Source organism: Canis lupus, chromosome 15 (genome assembly GCF_003254725.2).
Source record: "Canis lupus dingo isolate Sandy chromosome 15, ASM325472v2, whole genome shotgun sequence".
Lineage (NCBI taxonomy): Eukaryota > Metazoa > Chordata > Mammalia > Carnivora > Canidae > Canis > Canis lupus.
In genome coordinates, this window is record NC_064257.1 from 17,707,130 (window position 1) to 17,727,362 (window position 20,233).

The window sequence follows — 20,233 nt, forward strand, 5'->3', positions numbered from 1 at the left end:
ATTTTTTCCCCTAAGATATCTTCAATGTATTATGACAATTTTAAGCATCCAGACAACCAGAGAATAGAATATAATGGACATCTAGGGACACCTGGGTAGCTCAGCAACTGAGGGTCCACCTGGGGCCCAGGGCGTGATCCCGGTGGGTCGGGAATTCAGTCTCATTCCGCTCTGCGCAGGGCACCTGCTTCTCCCTCCACCTGTGAGTCTGCCTCTTTTTTTCTTCCTCTCATGAATAAATAAATAAAATCTTTAAAAATTAATATAATGGACACCTCTACATAAGTTTCCTAGATTTAAGAATTGTCTGTTTGCTTCATTTGATTATTTTGGCTGGAGTACTTCAAAGCAAATTGCAGATACAACATTTCACCCTTACATATTATTTTCAAAGGAATTTTTTAAAAATCATAACTACCATACTATTGCCACAACTAACAAATATGTTTTAACCCTTCAGGAGCTCAGAATGGGATTGTATTTGGAGGTAGAACCTTTAAAGAATTAGGGGCGCCCGGGGGGCTCAGCGGTTGAGCATCTGCCTTGGGCTCAGGGCGTGACCCGGGGGGTGCCGGGATCGAGTCCCACGTTGGGCTCCCTGCGTGGAGCCTGCTTCTCCCTCTGCCTGTGTCTCTGCCCCTCTCTCTCTCTCTCTGTGTCTCTGTGTCTCTCTGCCTCTGTCTCTCTGTGTCTCTGTCTCTGTGTCTCTGTGTCTCTGTGTCTCTCTGTCTCTCTGCCTCTTTCGGTGTCTCTGCCTCTGTTTCTTTTTCTGTCTCCCTGTTTCTCCCTGTCTCTGTCTCTGTGTCTGTCTCTGTCTCCCTGTCTCTCTCCGTGTCTCTCTGTGTCTCTCTCTCTGTGTCTCTATCTCCCTATCTCTGTCTCTGTGTGTGTCTGTCTGTCTCTCTGGCTCTGCCTGTCTCTCTCTCTCTCTGCCTCTCACTGTCTCTCTGCCTGTTTCTTTCTCTGTCTCCCTGTCTCTCTCTCTGTCTCTCCCTGTGTGTGTGTCTCTCTGTCTCTCAGGAATAAATAAGGGCTAAGGGCACCCGGGAGGTCAAGCGTGTGGCTTCGGCCCAGGCCACGGCGCGGCCCCACCCGGCGAGGAACCCCCTTACACACGCGCACACACATGCACGCACACCCCGCTCCTGCGCGCTCTCCTCGCTCCTCCAGGAGATAGTACTTCTAAAGTAGAAATAGAAGAAAGGAAGACTCAGACTCAGCGCGTCTAGGACGCCCCCATGCCAGGGCGGGGTCGGGGGGGCAAAAGCGGGCGGGGGAGAGTAGTCTGAATTGGGTTCCGGAGCCCCGCGGCCCGACGCCGGCCTGCTCGGGTGCCCCGGCCCAGCCATTGAACTCACCGTGCCGGCCGTGAGTCTATTCCAAGCCCCGGGGAGGGGGCATCCGCCGCGCGCGCGGCCTCTCCTGCCCGAAGGCCCTCTCCGGGGCCCGCTCTCTGGGAACTCACCCCCCCGCGCGCGGGGAGGGCCCTGCTAGGGCCGCTGCTGGCCCGAGTCTCAGACCTTCCCAGGGGCCGAGAGAGTGACGCGCACTCCGCGCGTGGCCCCACCGCTGAGCTTCCCGCCGCCCTGCGCAGCGCCGCCCTCCCGCCGCTTATAAGGTGCCGCCCGCACGGCCCTTCTCGCTCACGGCGACTTCCCATAACACACAGCAGCATGCAAATACCGCGGGGAGCCCCGCCCCGCCCCGGCCACCGCACCGCCTCGGGACGCATGCGCCGGCGCTCCGTTCCCGCCTTGGGCCGGCGGCGGGCGGGCGGGCGAGCGGGCGGGAGCGGCTCCGGCGGGGACGAGCGGGCGCCATGGCGGCGCGGCGGCGGGGGACGCGCGGCGGCGGCGGGGCGAGAGGTGCAGGCGCGGGGGCGGGAGCGCGGGGCGGGGCGGACGCCAGGTGGGCGGGGGCGCCAGGTGCGGGGCGGGCGCCAGGTGGGCGGGGGGGGGGGGCTCTCTGCTGCGCTTCCCCGCGCCCGCGTCCCGCCTCCGAGCTCAGTGGGTCGCTGCGTGGCTGCGGGCAGGGCCTCCGGTCGCTGGCACCCTCCTTCCCCAGCTGCCGTCACCGACTCCAAGAAGCCAGTCGGGGGGTGCGCGAATGTGGCATCGGGAGAGGCCGGACAACTCCTGCCCGCGCGTCACCCGCCGTACCGTGCACGTGTCACCCGCTGTATGGTGCACGACGCGTGTCACCCACCGTACCGTGCACGTGTCACCCGCTGTACGATGCACACTACGTGTCACCCACCGTATTGTGCACGTGTCATCTACTGTACCGTGCATACGCGTGTCACCCGCTGTACCGTGCACGTGTCACCTGCTGTATGGTGCACTCTACATGTCACCCACCGTACCGTGCACGTGTTACCGGCTGTATGGTGTACGCCGCATGTCACCCACTGTACAGTGTACGTGTCACCCACTGTACCGTGCACACCGCGTGTCACCCGCTGTACAGTGCACACTGCGTGTCACCCACCGTACCACACACAGTGCGTCCCACTCTCAGATGTTGCCATCAACATTCAGGCCTCAGGGTTGGTGGGTACCATCCTCTCTCTCTTACGCACCTAAGTGCAGAGGTCCATCCTACAAATTCGGTATCATCGCTGTCAGCCTCTGGATTTTACAGTCAGGGCAACTGAGGTTCAAAGAGGTGACGTGACTTCCGCAAGTTCCCGCCGCTGGAAGGGAAGGGACGGGGCTCCTAACAGGAGACCGCAGAGCACTGTGTGGTTTGCCTCTGGGTACTGGGAAGGCTCGGGGCACAAGTACACTAGCAGCGGGGACACTCCTGCCTCCCCTGCGAGCTCGAGCTCCCAAGAGCCCCGGGGCTCCATTTTACTTTGTTTTGGTTTTTGGCTACAATTGCAATTTAGGAAGGGATTTCCCCAGACTACCACCAGGACCAGCGGCTTGGCAGTTCTCATTTCTTTATAAATTTACGAAGCCGTCCTGGACCATTTCTTTAAAAAGATGATGTTTTCTTCAAAGTAGGACCGTGTTCGGGGGTACTCATTCCTCCCTTTGGTTCTTTGCCCACTTTTCGTGCCCGTGGCTTCTGCAGCATTCGACAAAGCTGGAAGAGTTCATAATGACAACACGGCTGGAGAAGACCCTCCTCCTGCAAAGAAAACTCGGAGATGCCAGAGGCAGGGGGTGAAAAGGGGGCCTTTGACTGCAGGAGGGGCCGGTAATGGCAGCACGGAAGACAAGCCAGGTCAGCTCCAGGCGGTGGGCCCGAGGGAGTGTCTCCGGGAGAGGTGGGGCGAGGGACGCCTTGTCCTCTCCACTCACGTCTTCCTTTCCTGAAGATGTCACTAGTTTCCTATCCTGTGGGCGAACCACAGTGCGCCTCTCCTGTCTCCGAATCTTCGGTTTTGTGTCGTTTAGACAGATTGACACCTGGACAGATGGGGATTGCTCGGGGAGGACAGAGTTCATTAGGACACTGATTCCCGCACACATAGCTCCCATATGTGTCTGTCTTCCCCCAGAGTCTGTGAAGACCCTGCTGTTAAAAGGCAGAGCTCCCGTGGACCCCGAGTGCGCAGCCAAGGTGGGGAAGGTGAGACTCCTCGCCCCTCGGTTTCTCAGCGCGTGTTCCCGGGCTGCTGGGACTCCTGCCCCCAAGCTGCTGGCATTCAGTTCGGAGCCCTCGCCGAGATACTCCTGGCGATGACTTGTCTCCAAGGCTAAGAGAGGGGAGCAGGGGAGTCTGGGGCTAATAATCCACATGTCTTTGACTTCTGGGGTTGTCATCAGCTTTCCACGCTTCGTTCTCGTTCTCGGAAAATAATCCCGTTCTCAGGGAAGATCCATCTTTGTTCTAATGAGAAACTGCCCTGCTCTGGCACGGGTCACTGACGACTGTGGAAAGGCTTTGAAGAATACACAAGAAAGGCTTCTTTTGGAGCAGGTTTCCTTTAGCCATTAGAATCCTTGGTTTTTCTATAATTACAAAAAAGCAACATGTGTTCATCATAGGATAATCATAGCTAATGTGTAGAAGACCTAGTGTGGCAGTTCCTTCCCCGGAAGGTGGATATTGGTAGTGCTGGGGAATGACATGTTGAGACACAAGAAAATCTAGAGCGTCATGGAGGATTTCATGAAGCCTGAGGTTACGCTACCATCAGTTTTTTCCTTCTCTCCCCAGGCCCACGTGTACTGTGAAGGGAGCGATGTCTATGATGTCATGCTAAACCAGGTAACGGGGGATGCCTGGGTGGCTCAGCGGTTTGGCGCCTGCCTTTGGCCCAGGGCACGATCCTGGAGTCCCGGGATCGAGTCCCACGTCGGGCTCCCGGCATGGAGCCTGCTTCTCCCTCTGCCTGTGTCTCTGTCTCTCTCTCTCTCTCTATCTGAATAAATAAATAAAATCTTAAGAATATATATTTTTTAAAAAATAAACCAGGTAACGGGAGGAGCTGTTCTACGTATGGGGATTTTTTTCTTGGTAGTTACTGATGACAGGGTCCTGATGCCCAGATCTTTGATTCTGAGGTCCCTATGTCAGCCTTACATTAGCCCTCTCCCTGGAGCCGTTACTGGTACCCGTGCCTGAGGAAGAGGCCTCAGCTTCTGTGGCTTCCACTTGTAGACCTCTCTCTCAGGTTCGTATTTTCTTCCTCGTAGACCAATCTTCAGTTCAACAACAACAAGTACTATTTGATTCAGCTGTTGGAAGATGATGCCCAGAGGCACTTCAGTGTCTGGATGAGATGGGGCCGAGGTAATGACTTTTATTATGGGTTTTCTGATTTGTCATTCAGAAAGCCAGAAGCAGGATAGTGAGTAACCAGAAGATCCTCCGGGTTTAAGTTGGTGGGATGGAGGCTCCATCACCTGGGAGGGACTTGGAAGTGGGGAATGGCAAGCATCTTCATTAGGAAGTTCCCATTGGCAAAACTAAGAACAGCCTGTCAGCTGGGAAGTGTCCGGTGGGTCTCCTCGTGCTGCTCAGGGACCGTGGCAGTTGGCCAGCAACTCATATCAACAGGACCCGCTTCCTGGGCCCTTCACCGTCCCTCTCGCCTTCCTGCCCACCTGCCAGATGCTGTGCAGGGAGACCTTAGAGAACTGGCCAATGAACTAAGAAAGCTCTTGCTGGATTGGGAGGCAGGAAACCATCTTATGTGTGTCATTTACTTTGCAGTTGGGAAAATGGGGCAGCACAGCTTGGTGGCTTGCTCGGGGGACCTCAACAAAGCCAAGGAAATCTTCCAGAAGAAGTGAGTGCTCGAAACGAGTGCCAAACAAATAACATTCTTCTTCTTGGGTGTATGTTCTTTAAGAATTTTACAGTTTGTGTGATTTGACCTCCATGTTAACATATTTCCACTGTGGCGCTCTATGACTGGAACACCAAACTGCAGACTCAGTCAGTGATCATGTCACCTGGAACCCTGAAACTGACTAAAAAAAAACCAGAAGAATCTAATATATTTAGCACATGGCTAGTAATTTAGGAAATTGGGGGAAAGTGGGTGCGAATGAGAATGCTCAGCTAGAGTTTTAAAAAAATCTTTCACTATGATATGGATGCAGAGCCTTCTGGAGTCTGTGGGAATCTGTCAGAGAAAGGAATCAAACAAGGATCTTTTGTCTGAAATCTTAAAGGTTTTTGTGGTATTTTGGGGACTTTGGGAAGCTCGAATCCTTTTCTCCCCATTTTTTGTTCCCATTGTCTCCAGAGCTTTTTTTTTTTTTTTTTCTAATGAGCATCCTAATTTAGAATCCAGAGTTTTGGAAAGTCAGATATAAAAAGAGTTCTAAGAGGGCAGTTTGAGAAAAAAGACAAGGTGGGCGCCTGGGTGGCTCAGTCAGTTAAGTGTCTGCCTTCATCTCAGGTCGTGACCCCGGGGTCCTGGGATGGAGCCCCAGGTCAGGCCCCCTGCTCAGCGGGGAGCCTGCTTCTCCTTCTCCTCTTGTTCTTGCCTCCTCCCCCCACCCATGCTTTCTGTCAAATAAATAAAATCTTTAAGAAAAAGAGAAAAAGAAATCGTTTGGAGATGTTCTGAGGAAATAATTATAAGCTCACTCCTAGTAGTAGACTCTGATTTGTAAGATTTTCTCGCCATCCTGGACCCCACAGATTCCTTGACAAAACAAAAAACAATTGGGAGGATCGTGAGAAGTTTGAGAAGGTGCCTGGAAAATATGATATGCTAGAAATGGACTATGCTACCAATACTCAGGTAAACTCTGACCACACATTTGGGGAGAAAACTTACTTCCTCTGAACCAGGGTGAAATCTATCAGAATGGCTTAGATCAGGCCCCAGACTGGAACAGGTCAGAGCATCCTGAGTCTTGCTGTTTCTCACCTAAATAAAGGTAACAGTTCCCTCAGAGGTACCTTTCATGGATCTTTGTAGTCTTGATGGGACTGGAGACTAAAGACAGAATGTGCTCTCTTGTCTCCATTATTTAGTATCATTCTTATAAAATCCTTGGCCCTATTTTCAGAAGTTTAATATACGGATCAAGAAAGGACTAATACATAGTCACACTGACGAAACCGCATGTAAAGTGGTCTTCACTTTTGGTTATATACATTTTTTATACATAAAAAAATTAATTTCAACAAATTGAGTTGTACCAGGATGCTGAAAATTGTCTTATACGGTATCTGAGAAATGGGAAAATCTTAGTTTTTTTAAGATGAGAAGATCTGAGACATGATAGCTGTCTTTACATACTTACCGATGAATTAGGAGAGCCTTTTAGACTTATTCTGGGAGTTTACCTGTGGGAGGCACATGTAGGAGGAGAAGGCGGGATCACATCAGGTACTCTAACTGGGTTAGTAACAGAACGAGCCTATGTTCAAGCAGAAGCCAACTGATGCTCACCAAGGGAACAGGGATGTTGTAGAGCCAGCCCTTGCAGGGACCTTAAAATATATCCTTTTAGATTTTATATGATTCTTTTTTTTTTTTTTTTTTTTTTTTTGGCTGTAGAGTGAAGAGGAAACAAAAAAGGAGTCTCTTAAACTCCCCTTCAAACCAGAATCACAGCTAGATCTTCGAGTGCAGGAGCTGATAGAGTTGATCTGTAATGTCCAGGCCATGGAAGAGACGATGGTAGAAATGAAATACGACACCAAGAAAGCCCCACTTGGTAGGACTTCAGATCCTGTCCTACAGTCTGACTTTATATTTGCTAGTTTCTTTAATGGGCTATCTCATCACCGCCGTGACTTAAAGCTTGCTGATACTGTGAATCAAGAAAAGGAGGGATCCCTGGGTGGCGCAGCGGTTTGGCGCCTGCCTTTGGCCCAGGGCGTGATCCTGGAGACCTGGGATCAAATCCCACATCAGGCTCCCGGTGCATGGAGCCTGCTTCTCCCTCTGCCTATGTCTCTGCCTCTCTCTCCTTCTCTCTCTGTGACTATCATAAATAAATAAAAATTAAAAAAAAAAAAAAAAGAGATTTTGGGTGAGAGGTGGCGTGAGGGGAGAAGGAGCTGTTTTGAGAGTTGAAGGTGGGGGTCTTTGTGGGGAGGCTCACGAATACAGTTTTCAGGATAGTGCCCTAAGTTGTGAGGTCTGAGGGTCTCTGGTTGCGCCTGCAGGGAAGCTGACAGTGGCACAAATCAAGGCAGGCTACCAGTCTCTCAAGAAGATTGAGGACTGTATTCGGGCTGGCCAGCATGGACGAGCTCTTGTGGAAGCTTGCAATGAATTCTACACCAGGATCCCACATGACTTTGGGTAAGGCCTGTGCTGTTACTTCTCCTTCGTCCTCCACCTGACCGTCTCCTCCTCACTCAGCAACAACTATAGTCTTTTTATTCCCATTTTTAATGAAATGATCATCTTGGATAGATCATCAAAAGCCAAAAATGATTTGTAGTAGCCTTCGTAGTCAACAGACAAGTTTGGGATGCGAGCTCCTGGCCTGATTATCATCATGTTTTCGGACCGAGTAGAAGTCACCAATAGAAAACAGGTCTAGGTATCTAACCAACAGGTGAAATAATAGCTTCAGACATAGAACTCCCCCTAGTTCCTATTCAAATGATAGTAGGTGTATAAAATACAATTTATCTTTGTCCATTCTATATTCTGGTGCTTGTTCTGTTCTTATTCCTTTTATTTTTATAGCGCTCTGTGACCGAAAGATAACTTTTGATTGGTCAACGGGTCTACTTCTGTTTCTAGACAGGACTGTATCCAAGCTGTTCAAAAACAAGATTCGGCTATTGTCAAAAACAGGAAATGACAAGTGTTGGAGAGGATGTAGAGGAAAGGGAACCCTCCTGTACCGTTAGTGGAATTGTCAAGGAGCACAGCCACTGTAGGAAACAGGATGGAGGTTCCTCAAAGAAATAAGAAAAGAACTTCAGTATGACCCAGCTATTCTACTTCTGGGCATTTAATCTGAAAAATGTGAAAAAAACACTAATTCAGAAAGATATGCATCCTTATGTTCATTGCAGTATTACTTAAAATAGCCAAGATAGGGCAGCCCCGGTGGCGCAGCAGTTTAGGGCCACCTGCAGCCCAGGGTGTGATCCTGGAGACCCGGGATTGAATCCCGTTTCGGGCTCCCTGCGTGGAGCCTGCTTCTCCCTCTCCCTGTGTCTCTGCCTCTCTCTCTTTCTGTATGTCTCTCATGAATAAATAAATAAAATATAAAAAATAAAATAAAATAGCCAAGATATGGAAACAACCTAGGTGTCCACTGACAGATGACCAGATAAAGAAGAGGTGGTATATTATACGATGGTATATACTACTCAAGCATAAAAAAAAGAATGAAATCTTGCCATTTGCAGCAACATGAATGGATGGATCTTGATCGTATTATACTACGCAAAATAAATCAACAGCATAAGACAAACACCATGACTTCACTCATGTGGAATCTAAAAAAACCAAAAAAAAAATCATAAATACGGAGAACAGACAGGGGAAGGGGGCTAGGGTGGGTGATATGGGTGAAGGGGATCAGCTGTATAGTGAGGGATGGTAACTGGACTTGGAGCGGTCACTTTCAAATTATAAAGCTGTGCATCTGAAACACGTCTATATGAAATAAACTCATAAAAAGGAATTTCATTTCTATCAAGTCCCAGATATCAAAACCTATACGGTGTGTTTATCTTTAGTCTGTTACTTTGAGTCCTGTGTCATTGGCCACATCTCAGAGAACTGATCGTGGATTTTATCTCTGTCCTTAGGCTCCGCACCCCTCCTTTAATCCGGACAGAGAAAGAGCTGTCAGACAAAGTACAGCTACTGGAGGTGAGACATGCATGGATTGGGAAGCATTAACTGTCTTGTCCCAAGTTCCTACACATTGATCCTGTATCTCATCTCCCCAGGCTTTAGGAGACATTGAAATCGCCATTAAGCTGGTGAAGACCGCGCTGCAAAGCCCAGAACACCCACTGGACCAACACTATAGAAAACTACACTGTGCCTTGCATCCTCTAGACCATGAAAGTCACGAGTTCAAAGTAAGAAAAATGATCACTTATTTTCCTACCTTTAAGACCCATCCCCGGGATCCCTGGGTGGCGCAGCGTTTTGGCGCCTGCCTTTGGCCCAGGGCGCAATCCTGGAGACCCGGGATCGAATCCCACATCGGGCTCCCAGTGCATGGAGCCTGCTTCTCCCTCTGCCTATGTCTCTGCCTCTCTCTCTCTCTCTCTCTCTGTGTGACTATCATAAAAAAAAAAAAGACCCATCCCCGTAGCCCCACTGTTCTGTGACCACTTCTGGTTAAGAGCAAACCTTTATGTAGAACAGAATTTCGCTTTACCGGGATCTTGGGGAGGTAGAGCTCTTTCTCACTGTCTGGTGAGACTGTCGGGGAGCGAAAAGTCTGCTGGCTTCACCAGAGGCCCTGAGGTTCTCCAGCTCAGTCCGGTGTCTTGTAGGGCCCACACCGGCCGTTTCTTTCATTTTCTTTTCACAGGTGATTTCCCAGTACCTACAGTCTACTCATGCTCCCACACACAAGGACTACACCATGACCTTGCTGGACGTTTTTGAAGTGGAGAAGGAGGGTGAAAAAGAAGCCTTCAGAGAGGACCTTCATAACAGGTGTCAGTTTAGCTTTGGGTTTGGGAAGACACCCCTTGCTGGAAGTGCAGTTATGGGACTTCTGGAAAATGCAGGAAATGGCTTTTTTATGTTTATGTCCTAACTGCTGGAGAGCAACAGAGTACAGTAATAATGGCTTTCCCCTAGGATGCTGCTGTGGCACGGCTCCAGGCTTAGTAATTGGGTGGGAATCCTGAGCCACGGCCTTCGAATTGCCCCCCCTGAAGCTCCCGTCACAGGTTACATGGTGAGTAGAAATTGAATCCTGGAAGGAGGCACAAGGGCAGGGGATACAGTCATTTTTTTTCCAGTTCTTTTTTTTTTCCTTTTTTTTTTTCAGTTCTTTTTTTTTTTCCTTTTTTTTCTAGATTAGGATTCTATAGTACCCTTCCCAAGAATTAAACCCGCTCATGGATAATCCTGACATTTTTCTTTTTTTTTTTTTTTTTTTTTGACCCTGACATTTCTTACTATGTCTCCCTTTAAATTCCCAAAGATTGGGGATCCCTGGGTGGCTCAGCGGTTTAGCACCTGCTTTTGGCCCAGGGCGCGATCCTGGAGTCCCAGGACTGAGTCCCTCATCGGGCTCCCAGCATGGAGCCTGCTTCTCCCTCCTCCTGTGTCTCTGCTTCTCTCTCTCTATGTCTATGATAAATAAATAAATAAGCAAGCAAACAAAAAAATAAATAAATCTATCTTTAAAAATAATAAATTCCCAAAGATATCCCTCCTACCCCCTCAGAAAGTAGAGATTCACCAATATCCCTGCTTCTCTGGGAAGTAATCGCAAGGGGACGTGGAGAAGGGTCCGAATTGTGTTTAAGATCATGGGAACACAGGGTCGGTGGTGCAGGCCTTTCCAACACAGCGGGTTAAGCAGCTGACCTTCATGTTTGTCTATATGCTCAGTTTGGGAAAGGAATCTACTTTGCTGACATGTCTTCTAAGAGCGCCAATTACTGCTTCGCTTCTCGCATGAAGGACATTGGGCTGCTGCTTCTATCAGAGGTGAGACAAGCCTGTTTATGATCTCTAGATGATTATTAGTTCCTATTTTCTAGAGAGAAAAGTCTGACTCCAGAACCAAGAGATTCACCTGAGAGAACTTGAGGGGGCGGCCGAAGGCAATTTCCATCCCATTCCTCTGCAGGAGGAGGGGAAGAAAGTACTGGTGGGATTTGCTGTTTGGCCTTCGAGCCATCCAGTGCTCAGGAGGATGTGGGTGTTCAAAGATCTTCTGCTTTGCAGGTCGCTCTGGGTCAGTGTAATGAGCTGCTAGAGGCCAATCCTGAGGCGGAAAGATTACTTCAGGGCAAACACAGCACCAAGGGACTGGGCAAGACGGCTCCCAGTCCCGCCTCCTTCATCACCCTGTAAGTACTCAGAGCCTGTACACGCTCAGGCTGGAAGACTCCTTATGACCAGACAAGACTCTCCTTTCCTTATTCCACCTTCTGACCCAGAGTTTTCCATTTGGCAGGAATGGGAGTACGGTTCCTTTAGGACCAGCAAGTGACACAGGAATTCTGAATCCAGATGGTTATACTCTCAACTACAATGAATTTATTGTCTATAGCCCCAACCAAGTCCGTATGCGGTACCTTCTGAAGGTTCGATTTAATTTCCTGCAGCTGTGGTGAAATTGATATTAAATAAACTGGGTAAGATCTGATCTTCAAACAAGGAAATAGATAATGTACTTTTGGATTTTCTGATCTTTTATGTAATAAAAATAACACAAATCTACCACTGGCTTCTTTGGGCTCGATTTCTCCAAGTGCATATTTCTTCTCATGGTCGTACTTCCTCATTTTCAGGACGGGAGGTACTCATTGCTCTACATACCCCACAACTAGCTGCAGGTTACGCAGGATCCTATTCCCTCTCAGCCGAATAGCCTCTGCGCATTGGAGGATGCTAATGGACACCAATGGTTTTCCCCATTTAAGTCAATTTTTCTGCAAACTGGAGTTTGTTGGGTATTATTACGAGGGAAGAGGCAACAGAGGCTGGATTGTTCCCTTGCTCCCACCCAAATCCTCTAACTTGCCTCTTTCTCCTGTTTACCAACTGCGGACCAGGTCTCCCACCACTTATCCTAGGACAGCAGATACCCAAAAGTCTGGAAGCACTTAAAGAGAGGATCCCTTCCTGAGCGAGCTGTTCCGCGCCCCGATGGCGACACCCCCGGCTTGTCCTTCCCTGGCGGCGGCGGGAAACCACTGGCCCTGAAGGCCGCTCTCGAGGACCATCCGCGGCAGATCCGGCCCGCATCAGGGTTGGGGTTGAAGCAGAAAACAAACAGGGGCACCTGCATATGCCACTTGCCCCACATCCCCATCAGAGCGCGGGCAAGGGCAGCCCGTGGCTCAGAGGCCGAACGCCGCCTTCGGCCCGGGCGTGACCCTGGGCCCCAGGATCGAGTCCCCATCGGGCTCCCTGCATGGAGCCTGCTTCTCCCTCGGCCTGGGTCTCTGCCTCTCTCTGTGTCTCATGAATAAAATCTTAAAAAAAAAAAAAAAAACACGGGCAGGACAGCACTTGAGGTTTTCTGACACTTTATTTTTAAAATCCAACCAAGAGAGGAGCCGCTGGGATCTTCCAGCCTCGCATCCCGAGCACCCGGGGCTGGCGCGCCTTCACTCCCAGGCCAGGAAGTACACGTTGCCCAGGGTGTCTCCCACGGCGAGCCGCAGGGTAGAGGCCGGGCCCAGCCAAGGCTCCAGGCAGCTCACGGCCCCTTCGCACTGGAACAGACCCAGCTACACGGGGGACAAAGGAGGGGAGGTGAAGCCCACGGGCCCAGGCCTACCAGCGACCTTGCGTTGCTCTCCCGTCTACACCTTTTATTTGGGGACAGGCTGGCTGCACACCACAGCAGGACAGAAGGACATGGGACCTTGATCTCTTGTACACTCTGGCCAAATTTCCCCGCGCCGCCCCTTCAGCTTCCCTGCGCCTGGACACACATACCAGCTGCATACTTGGCCTCTCCCACAGCTTGACTTCTCTGTCCTTGGACGCTGTCACCAGCAGCCCAGGCAGCACGTGGAGGGCTGTGACGGGGCCCGAGTGGACCTTGGAGGGATGGAGACGTGCGGTGAGCCTCCCAGCGGCCAGACCTGGAGCCCTCCCTCCCTCCGCCTGCGAGTGGGGCCTCAGCCCCACCTTCCTGCGCTGCTGCGTGGTCAGCTCGGTGGGTGGGGACCAGCCCCCCGCACTGCTGCTGCTGCTGCTGCTGCCGCCCCCCTCGGACGGCGCGCTCCCCGGGCTCGGGGCCTCCGGCGCCTCAGCCTTCTGCCAGATGTTGCCCGTGGCCCATTCTCCCGCAGCCGTGCCCTTGGCAAGTTTCCAGAGCGTCCCGTCGGCGCCAGCGACCAAAAACGAGGACTCTGCGATTTCAAGGGCAGACGTCAGAGCCAGGCTGCGGCTTCTCGGGGCTGGCCTCCGCCCACAAGGCATCTCCGCATCCAGGCCCCCCCCCCCAACACACACACACACACACACTCACCAGATTCCGGCTTGGCCTGCGTCACCAACACGAAGGTCCCCCGAGGACTCTCCAACTTCACGGTAAACTCGAGCCTCTCTTCAAACTCTCCTGACTCCTTCTGCCTCTGTGAAGACAAGGCTCACCCTGTGTGGCCAACCCCGTGCCTACCGCCCAGCCGAGCAGCTGCTTTTGGCCCCGCGCCGCTCAGGACGTCCTTACCTGTAACTCAGACATAGCCACGTGCGTGCATCCCATGCACAGCTCAGGGAACTTTTGCATCTGCACCCCTGCAGTCAGTGCCCACATCAAGATGCAAACATCTCCAGCGCCCTGGAAACGCCTTCCTGCCCCCTCCCGGTCAATAACCAGACCCCTACGCTAGAGCTCACAATAGTCTCAGTTCTGGAGACGCTGGGGGGGAGAGGGGCTCAGCGGTTGAGCATCCACCTTGGCCCCAGGGCGTGACCCCAGGATCCCGGGATCGAGTCCCACGTCGGGCTCCCTGCATGGAGCCTGCTTCTCCCTCGGCCTGGGTCTCTGCCTCTCTCTGTGTCGCTCGTGAATAAATAGATACAAATCTAATATATATATATATAATACATATATGACCGAGTTCGGCCACCATAAATTAGTTCTGCTTGTTCTTTAACTTTACTCGAATGAAATCACGTAGCATGTACTCGTTCGTGCCTGGCTTCCTTCACCCAGTGCAATGCCTGTCCTGTTCCAGACTCTACTACTCTCGGTGGCAAGACAAGAGAGACGTGGGGGGTAAATAAATGCAATTAAGAAAACTACACTGATGGTTTCCCATGATTTTTGTAAACACGGGAATCCTTTTTTGTGTCAATAAAATCCTACAGGGAAGCCGAACCCCGTTATAGAAGGCTCGTAAGTAGAGCTGCTCCAGTGGAAGGAAGAGAAAGGAATTTGGAACCAACGCGTTGCCCTTCCTCTTATCCTCAGTCATGGCCCCAAGGCCTTAGAAGCATCGGTCCAGACAAACACGTTAACACACACTCCGGCAGGACTTACTAAGACGGAAAGGCTTCCTGAGTCCGTCGACTGCAGGACAAACACACCGTAGTCCTGATGGGTAGACAACAGCACAGGGCGTTCGGAATAGCTGTCCCTGGTTTCCAGGAAAGACAGAGGCCGAACCCGTGAGCAACCCCCTGTAAGACCCCAGTGCTTCCTTCCACGTGAGCCCCAGGTTCAGGGTCCCCACGAGCCCGCTTTCCCTTTAGCTGCAGCCTGAGAGGCAACGGCTGGTTGGCTCCTACCAGATCATAGAGGGAGCATCCCCTGGCTTCATGCACTGTAACCGCAGCCGCGCCTCGGCCAAGATGAGGGAGCCGCCGTCCGGAGCCAGGGCCACAGCTGTCAGGAACCCTAAGTCCTCCTGCAGAACTCGGTTCAGGTGAAGGCTGCAACTCAAAGAAGGTCCGCGGGTCAAGAAAGATCCCCCTTAACTGCACCTCCTCCCCGGTCGCCCGGCTGCCCATGAATTCCTCGGGAGTGAGGAACAAGCACAATCACCTGCCCTACGAACTCTCTTCTTCTCTGTTTCTCTCCCATCAGGACCTCTGTCATTGTCACCATCCTGCACCTGCTCACCTGGGGCTCTCTTACCTCCTTGTCTTTTCTCTCCCTCCTGGCCTCCAGCTGATCAACAGACTGTGGAATCTCCTTGCAGCGCATGCCCAGCTCTCTGTCCCCTCACCCACCACCTGGCCCAGGGCCCACCCTACGTTTCCCCTGCACTAGAGCAACCGCCCGTGAGGGCAGTCTCCCTGCCTCTACTATCCCCTTCCATACTGCCACTAGAGTTCTCTTCCTAAACTGCACATAATTATTCTCAAAATCCTTTATTTTTAAGATAGATTTATTTATTTATTTATTTATTTATTTATTTATTTATTTATTTATTTATGACACAGAGAGAGAGAGAGAGAGAGAGAGAGAGGCAGAGACACAGGCAGAGGGAGAAGCAGGCTCCATGCAGGGAGCCCGACGTGGGACTCGATCCCGGGACCCAGGGTCACGCCCTGGGCCAAAGGCGGATGCTCAACCACTGAGCCACCCAGGGATCCCCAATTATTCTCAAAATCCTTAACACCATGTCCCACTTGATCTTTTCAGTCCAACCCCCTGCAGCCCCGCCCTCACTCCCACCAGGAACCCAGAGCCTCGGCTGTGCCCAGGACACACCATGCACGCTCACGACTCCTCGCCTATCGTCAATGCTACCTCCTCTTCCTAAAGCACCATTCCCTTCCCCTGTGGGTCCGGGAAACTCCTACTCATCCCTTAAGCCCAATCTCAAATAGCAACTCTTTTGTAAACTACGAATTTCTCAAATTCTGGGAACTGTAGCCTCCGTCTTCCTCACAGCACGAGTCCCTCCGCCTACTGCCGGCGGTTTACTTACGCGCACGTTCATCGACTGTGCTTCCTAAGTTAAAAGGTAATTCCAACCTGGTTCCCACAGCCTGGCTCAGCGCTTAGCACAAAGCAGGCACTTGATAATTACTATTTACGTCGACATGACCGGGAGCCGAAAACGATTTCCCAGGGACTTTTTCCCACTTACTAACATCCCGTTGACCTAGTGCAAAGTACGGGTGGAGTGATCTGCACAAAACCCTGGGTATGAGACCATCAGTGTATCGCGTTAGCCCAGCTTCCCCTTCTCACCTGAACTTTCCGGGCATCGAACCCTCCTGCAGTTCCACTCGCCACTCGCTGACCTTGTCATCGGCACTGAGGACAATCAAGGTGCGCGCCGAGAACCACGTCAGGGCGCCGATGTGGCCTGGAGCCTGGGGAGCATCCATCCATTTCAGGCTCCGTCCTTCTCGGCCAGGCGTCGGTGCGCGGCACACAGGACCCCGTGGGCAAGGAAGGGAGGCTGCTCCTGCTCACCTGCGCCGTGGCCACGGCCTTAGCTTCATGCCACAAGGTCAGTTCCCCGGTTCGACTCCCGGACGCTGCCACAGAACCGTCTGGGGCCCAGGCCACAGCAGCCACGGTTGCAGGACTCCTGGGCGCACACGTGTCATCTGGAGGAGGAGGGCAATGACGCCCCGCATGCTGGGCCGCCCTCGCCCTCGCCCCCTCTTCCATACACAGGCTCGCCCCACTCACCGGCTTCCTCGGGGACCTGCCAGAGCCGAACGGAGCCGTCCTCCGAGGCCGTCAACAGGAGGCCTGAGGCCTCTGAAACTGCCGCTGCGCTGATTGGGCCACTGTGTCCCAGAAGCGTGTGTGTCTGCGACACCTAGGAAGAGCGGAGGGTAGCGGCGCAAGGGGTGCCCCACCCTGCCTCTGCCCCCTGCCCACCCTGGTCCTTCCAGGGAGCTCACCAGCAGCGGATGCCACAACCGTGTGGCCCCATCCAGTCCGACAGTCACCACCAGAAGCTCTGAGCCAGGCTGCCCGGCTGGTGAGGCACAGAGGCTAAGTCAGGGCGGGGAGGGCGGGAGGGCGGGCAGGGCGGGGGCGCTCGCGTCCTCACCTGCCCGGGGCTCCAGGGCCACCGCGCACTGGCTGATAGGTCCAGAGTGCGCAGGGATGCTCGTCAGCTCCACGCCCCGATGATCCCACACTTTCAGGGTCCCGTCTCGGCCCACGGACACCACGTGTGCGTCCTGCCCCAGAGCCCGGGATCAGAGCACCGTCGCCTAAGCAGGGCCGGGGGGGGGCTCCTGCCACCGAGGGGAGGGCTCAGGCTACGTACGGGTGTAGGGGCCACCCAAGAGGGCCAAGAACCTGGGGCCCCCAGCAGCCGTCCCGCGTGGGGCCTGCTCCCCACAGCCCCCCACCTTGATGCCCTCGTCCTGCTCCCATCCAGGCCTGAGCGTCTCATTCTTTACCCGCCTCTCGCCCTTGGGAGCGGCGGCCCGGTGCGCCGCAGCCCCACGCGTGCTTAGCCTTGCACCCTGTGAGCCCCCCGCGGCTTCCTCACCACGGCAGCCACAGCGCTCACAGCACTCTGATGACCCAGGAACAGGCCCAGCCGCTGCTGCCGCTCGGGGTCCCACAGCCCCACGGAGCCGTCGCTGGAGCAGGACACCTGCAGAGTCGGAGGCTGGTGACGGGCGGGGGCGCTGCAAGCCACGGGCCAGCCCGAGCCCGGGTGAGGACAAGGGCGGTGCTGCCCCTCCCCTCGGGCTCCGGCTCCGGGCCTCCCCGGCCTGGCGGCATCAGCTGTGCCTCTGGGTTTGTCTGCTTGCCCAGCCCTTGGCCGCAGGGTGCAGGGTCACAGCCTGGCCTCTAGCGCGGGGAGCCCGCACTGTCCCCGCTGTGGGACCTTGGGGCGCTCCCGAGGCTTCAGGCCTGCCTGTCCCCCAGGAGACACAGCCCCGCAGCGCCCGCCTACAGGGGTGGCGAGACGAGGCCACGTGGCGCCAGCAAGCTCCAGGCCCCACTCGCACTGCGCGCCGGGAGACCCACCGAGGCAGGGTCAGGGCAGCCCCCCCGGCCCCCCAGTAGCCAGGCACCGCGTGCACGCCCTTGCTCACCAGCAGGTTGTCCCTGGTCCACGCACAGCCAGTGACCCAGTCATGGTGACAGGCCAGGAAGGAGCAAATCACGACAGGGCCTTGGGGCTTCCGCACGTCCCAGCAGAAGAGATTCTGGGTGGGTCCCGAGGGCGGTCAGGAGCGTGGAGGGGACATGCCGGGGCCTCGGCGCGCAACAAGCCGTGAGGGGAGGGGATGGGGCGCCCAGGACCCCAGGAGGGGGCTCACCCGGTCCCTGCCCCCCGTGGCCAGCCTGCCTCCGTCGGCGCTGAAGCCGCAGCAGCTCACGGGCCCCTGGTGCTCCCGGAGCTCAGCGCCGCGTGGGAAGTCGGCCTCCTGCAGGGGCAGCATCAGCGGCTGCCTGGGCCACAGCCGCACGGGGAGGGCCTCTGCGTGGGAAACGGGAGACATGGAGAAAGGAAGACCTCCGCAGAGGGGAGGTGAGGCAGGACCCCGGGCAGAGGCGCGCCCCGGGGGGTGAGGGTGGCGGGCAGGGGAAGGGGGGGGAGAAACGGGAAGAGGGCAGGGGTCAGGGGAGGGCGGCGGGCACAGGGGAAGAGGGCGGCAGGCACAGGAGCGGCCCTCACCATCCCCAGCAGAGCTGCCTGCCCCTGCTACCCCTCCGCGGCCTCCCTCCTCCACGCCCCCCACCGAGGGCGGGCCCCTCCACATTTCACGTCAACCTCTTTCCCCTCCATCTACACAGCAGACTCCCCTGGGGCCGGAACTCGACTAGAGAGGTCACGGAAGGCCCCAGGATCAGGGCGGGAAACAAACCGCCCAGACTGCTGATGGAAGACACATGCGCTTGCAGCCCTTTGACAGTCGTCTGGACCCTGCACGTGTGCATGCAGCACAGGTGTGCATGCGGCACAGGTGCGCGTGTTAGACAGGTGCGCATGTGGCACAGGTGCGCATGTCGGACAGGTGTGCATGTTGGACAGGTGCACGTGTGGCACAGGTGCGTGGGCGGCTGGGGCAGGGTGTTGGCGCAGGTGCGCATGTCAGGTGCATGTAGCACAGGTGTGCGTGTTGGACAGATGCGTGTGTGGCACAGGTGCACATGTGGCACAGATGCGCATGTCAGGTGCGTGTTGGACAGGTGCGCGTGTGGCACAGGTACACGTGTGGCACAAGTGTGTGGACGGCTGGGGCAGGGTGTCGGCGCAGGTATGCATGACAGGTGCATGGGGCACAGGTGCGTGTCGGCACAGGTGCATGTGCGTCACAGGTGCGTATGTTGGACAGATGCATGTGTGGCACAGGTGCACGTGCAGTACAGGTGCACGTGTCAGGCGCATGTTGGACAGGTGTGCGTGTGGCACAAGTGCGCGGGCAGCTGGGGCAGGGTGTCGGCCCAGGTGTGTGTGACAGGTGCGTGCAGCACAGGTGCACGTGCAGCACAGGTGCGTGTGTTGGACAGGTGTGTGTGTGGCACAGGTGCGCATGCGGCACAGGTGCACATCAGACAAGTGCGTGTTGGACAGGTGCACGTGCAGCACAGGTGTGTGTGTTGGACAGGTGTGCATGTGGCACAGGTGCACGTGTCGTGTCAGATAGGAACACGTCCGGCACAGGTACATGTCCGGCACAGGTGCATGGGAGGCGCAGGTGCGCCGGCAGCTGGGGCAGGGGGGCGGCCCGCCGTACCTGAAGTGGAAGCCAGGAGCTCTCCGGACACAGCCAGTCCCCACACGGGCCCCTGGCGTCCGGGCAGCAGCCAGAGCGGCCGCAGGGAACGTGCCTCGAGGACCCAGCCCTGCAGGGACCCATCCTCCGCGCCGCTCACCAACGCCCCGGGGCTGAGCCACACCAGCGCCCACACGGCCGCGGCCACGGCCCCGCAGCGGACCTCCCGGGAGCCTGCACAGCGGACAAGCGCCAGGGTCAGGCGGCGGACGCGCCTCCACGGCTCCAGCCCCCACGGGTCCCCACAGCACCTGAAGCCACCTCGTAGGTCCTGATGCCGTCCTCCCGGTAGCCAACGGCTACCCAATCACCGTCCGGGCTGAGAGCCACGCAGAGGGCCGCCGACAGAGGAAGGGGACCCAGGAGGCCCCGGAGGCGACCCAGGGCCCCGGACCACACCTGCACCTGAGAGCCAAGAACAGGAGCCCAGGTGCGGCACTCGCCCAGGAACAGCCGCCAGCA

General features: G+C 54.8%; 2 protein-coding genes across 5 annotated transcripts in view; one reads left to right on the plus strand and one right to left on the minus strand.

Annotated features, from left to right (window-relative positions):
• Positions 1 to 1,765: 1,765 nt before the first annotated feature.
• On the plus strand, positions 1,766 to 14,358 carry PARP2 (poly(ADP-ribose) polymerase 2). 2 transcript variants are annotated; one of them, XM_049094384.1, is made up of 17 exons: positions 1,766 to 1,865; positions 3,076 to 3,228; positions 3,506 to 3,576; positions 4,168 to 4,218; positions 4,647 to 4,743; positions 5,167 to 5,242; positions 6,106 to 6,208; positions 6,974 to 7,133; positions 7,588 to 7,726; positions 9,199 to 9,262; positions 9,343 to 9,477; positions 9,939 to 10,066; positions 10,214 to 10,313; positions 10,976 to 11,074; positions 11,315 to 11,439; positions 11,547 to 11,727; positions 12,148 to 14,358. In XM_049094384.1, the coding sequence occupies exons 1-16, from the start codon at positions 1,820 to 1,822 to the stop codon at positions 11,704 to 11,706; spliced, it is 1,707 nt and encodes a 568-aa protein (XP_048950341.1). In that variant the 5' UTR covers positions 1,766 to 1,819; the 3' UTR covers positions 11,707 to 11,727; positions 12,148 to 14,358. The 2 variants fall into 2 exon arrangements, with proteins under 2 accessions (XP_048950341.1, XP_025294550.1); XM_025438765.3 differs by lacking the exon at positions 12,148 to 14,358 and having other exon boundaries at positions 11,547 to 11,812.
• Positions 12,608 to 20,233, minus strand: part of TEP1 (telomerase associated protein 1) — a 35,563-nt gene continuing 27,937 nt past the window's right edge. For all 3 annotated transcript variants that reach the window (XM_025438762.3, XM_049094382.1, XM_049094383.1), the window contains 16 exons: positions 20,023 to 20,176; positions 19,733 to 19,945; positions 18,311 to 18,471; positions 18,083 to 18,196; positions 17,527 to 17,634; positions 17,077 to 17,209; positions 16,925 to 17,001; positions 16,707 to 16,839; positions 16,485 to 16,621; positions 16,257 to 16,381; positions 14,843 to 14,986; positions 14,595 to 14,691; positions 13,578 to 13,683; positions 13,235 to 13,458; positions 13,040 to 13,144; positions 12,608 to 12,828 (listed from right to left, as the gene is read on the minus strand). In XM_025438762.3, coding sequence (XP_025294547.3) covers positions 12,706 to 12,828; positions 13,040 to 13,144; positions 13,235 to 13,458; positions 13,578 to 13,683; positions 14,595 to 14,691; positions 14,843 to 14,986; positions 16,257 to 16,381; positions 16,485 to 16,621; positions 16,707 to 16,839; positions 16,925 to 17,001; positions 17,077 to 17,209; positions 17,527 to 17,634; positions 18,083 to 18,196; positions 18,311 to 18,471; positions 19,733 to 19,945; positions 20,023 to 20,176 — 2,154 coding nt within the window. In that variant the 3' untranslated portion in view covers positions 12,608 to 12,705. The remainder of the gene's footprint in view (positions 12,829 to 13,039; positions 13,145 to 13,234; positions 13,459 to 13,577; positions 13,684 to 14,594; positions 14,692 to 14,842; positions 14,987 to 16,256; positions 16,382 to 16,484; positions 16,622 to 16,706; positions 16,840 to 16,924; positions 17,002 to 17,076; positions 17,210 to 17,526; positions 17,635 to 18,082; positions 18,197 to 18,310; positions 18,472 to 19,732; positions 19,946 to 20,022; positions 20,177 to 20,233) is intronic.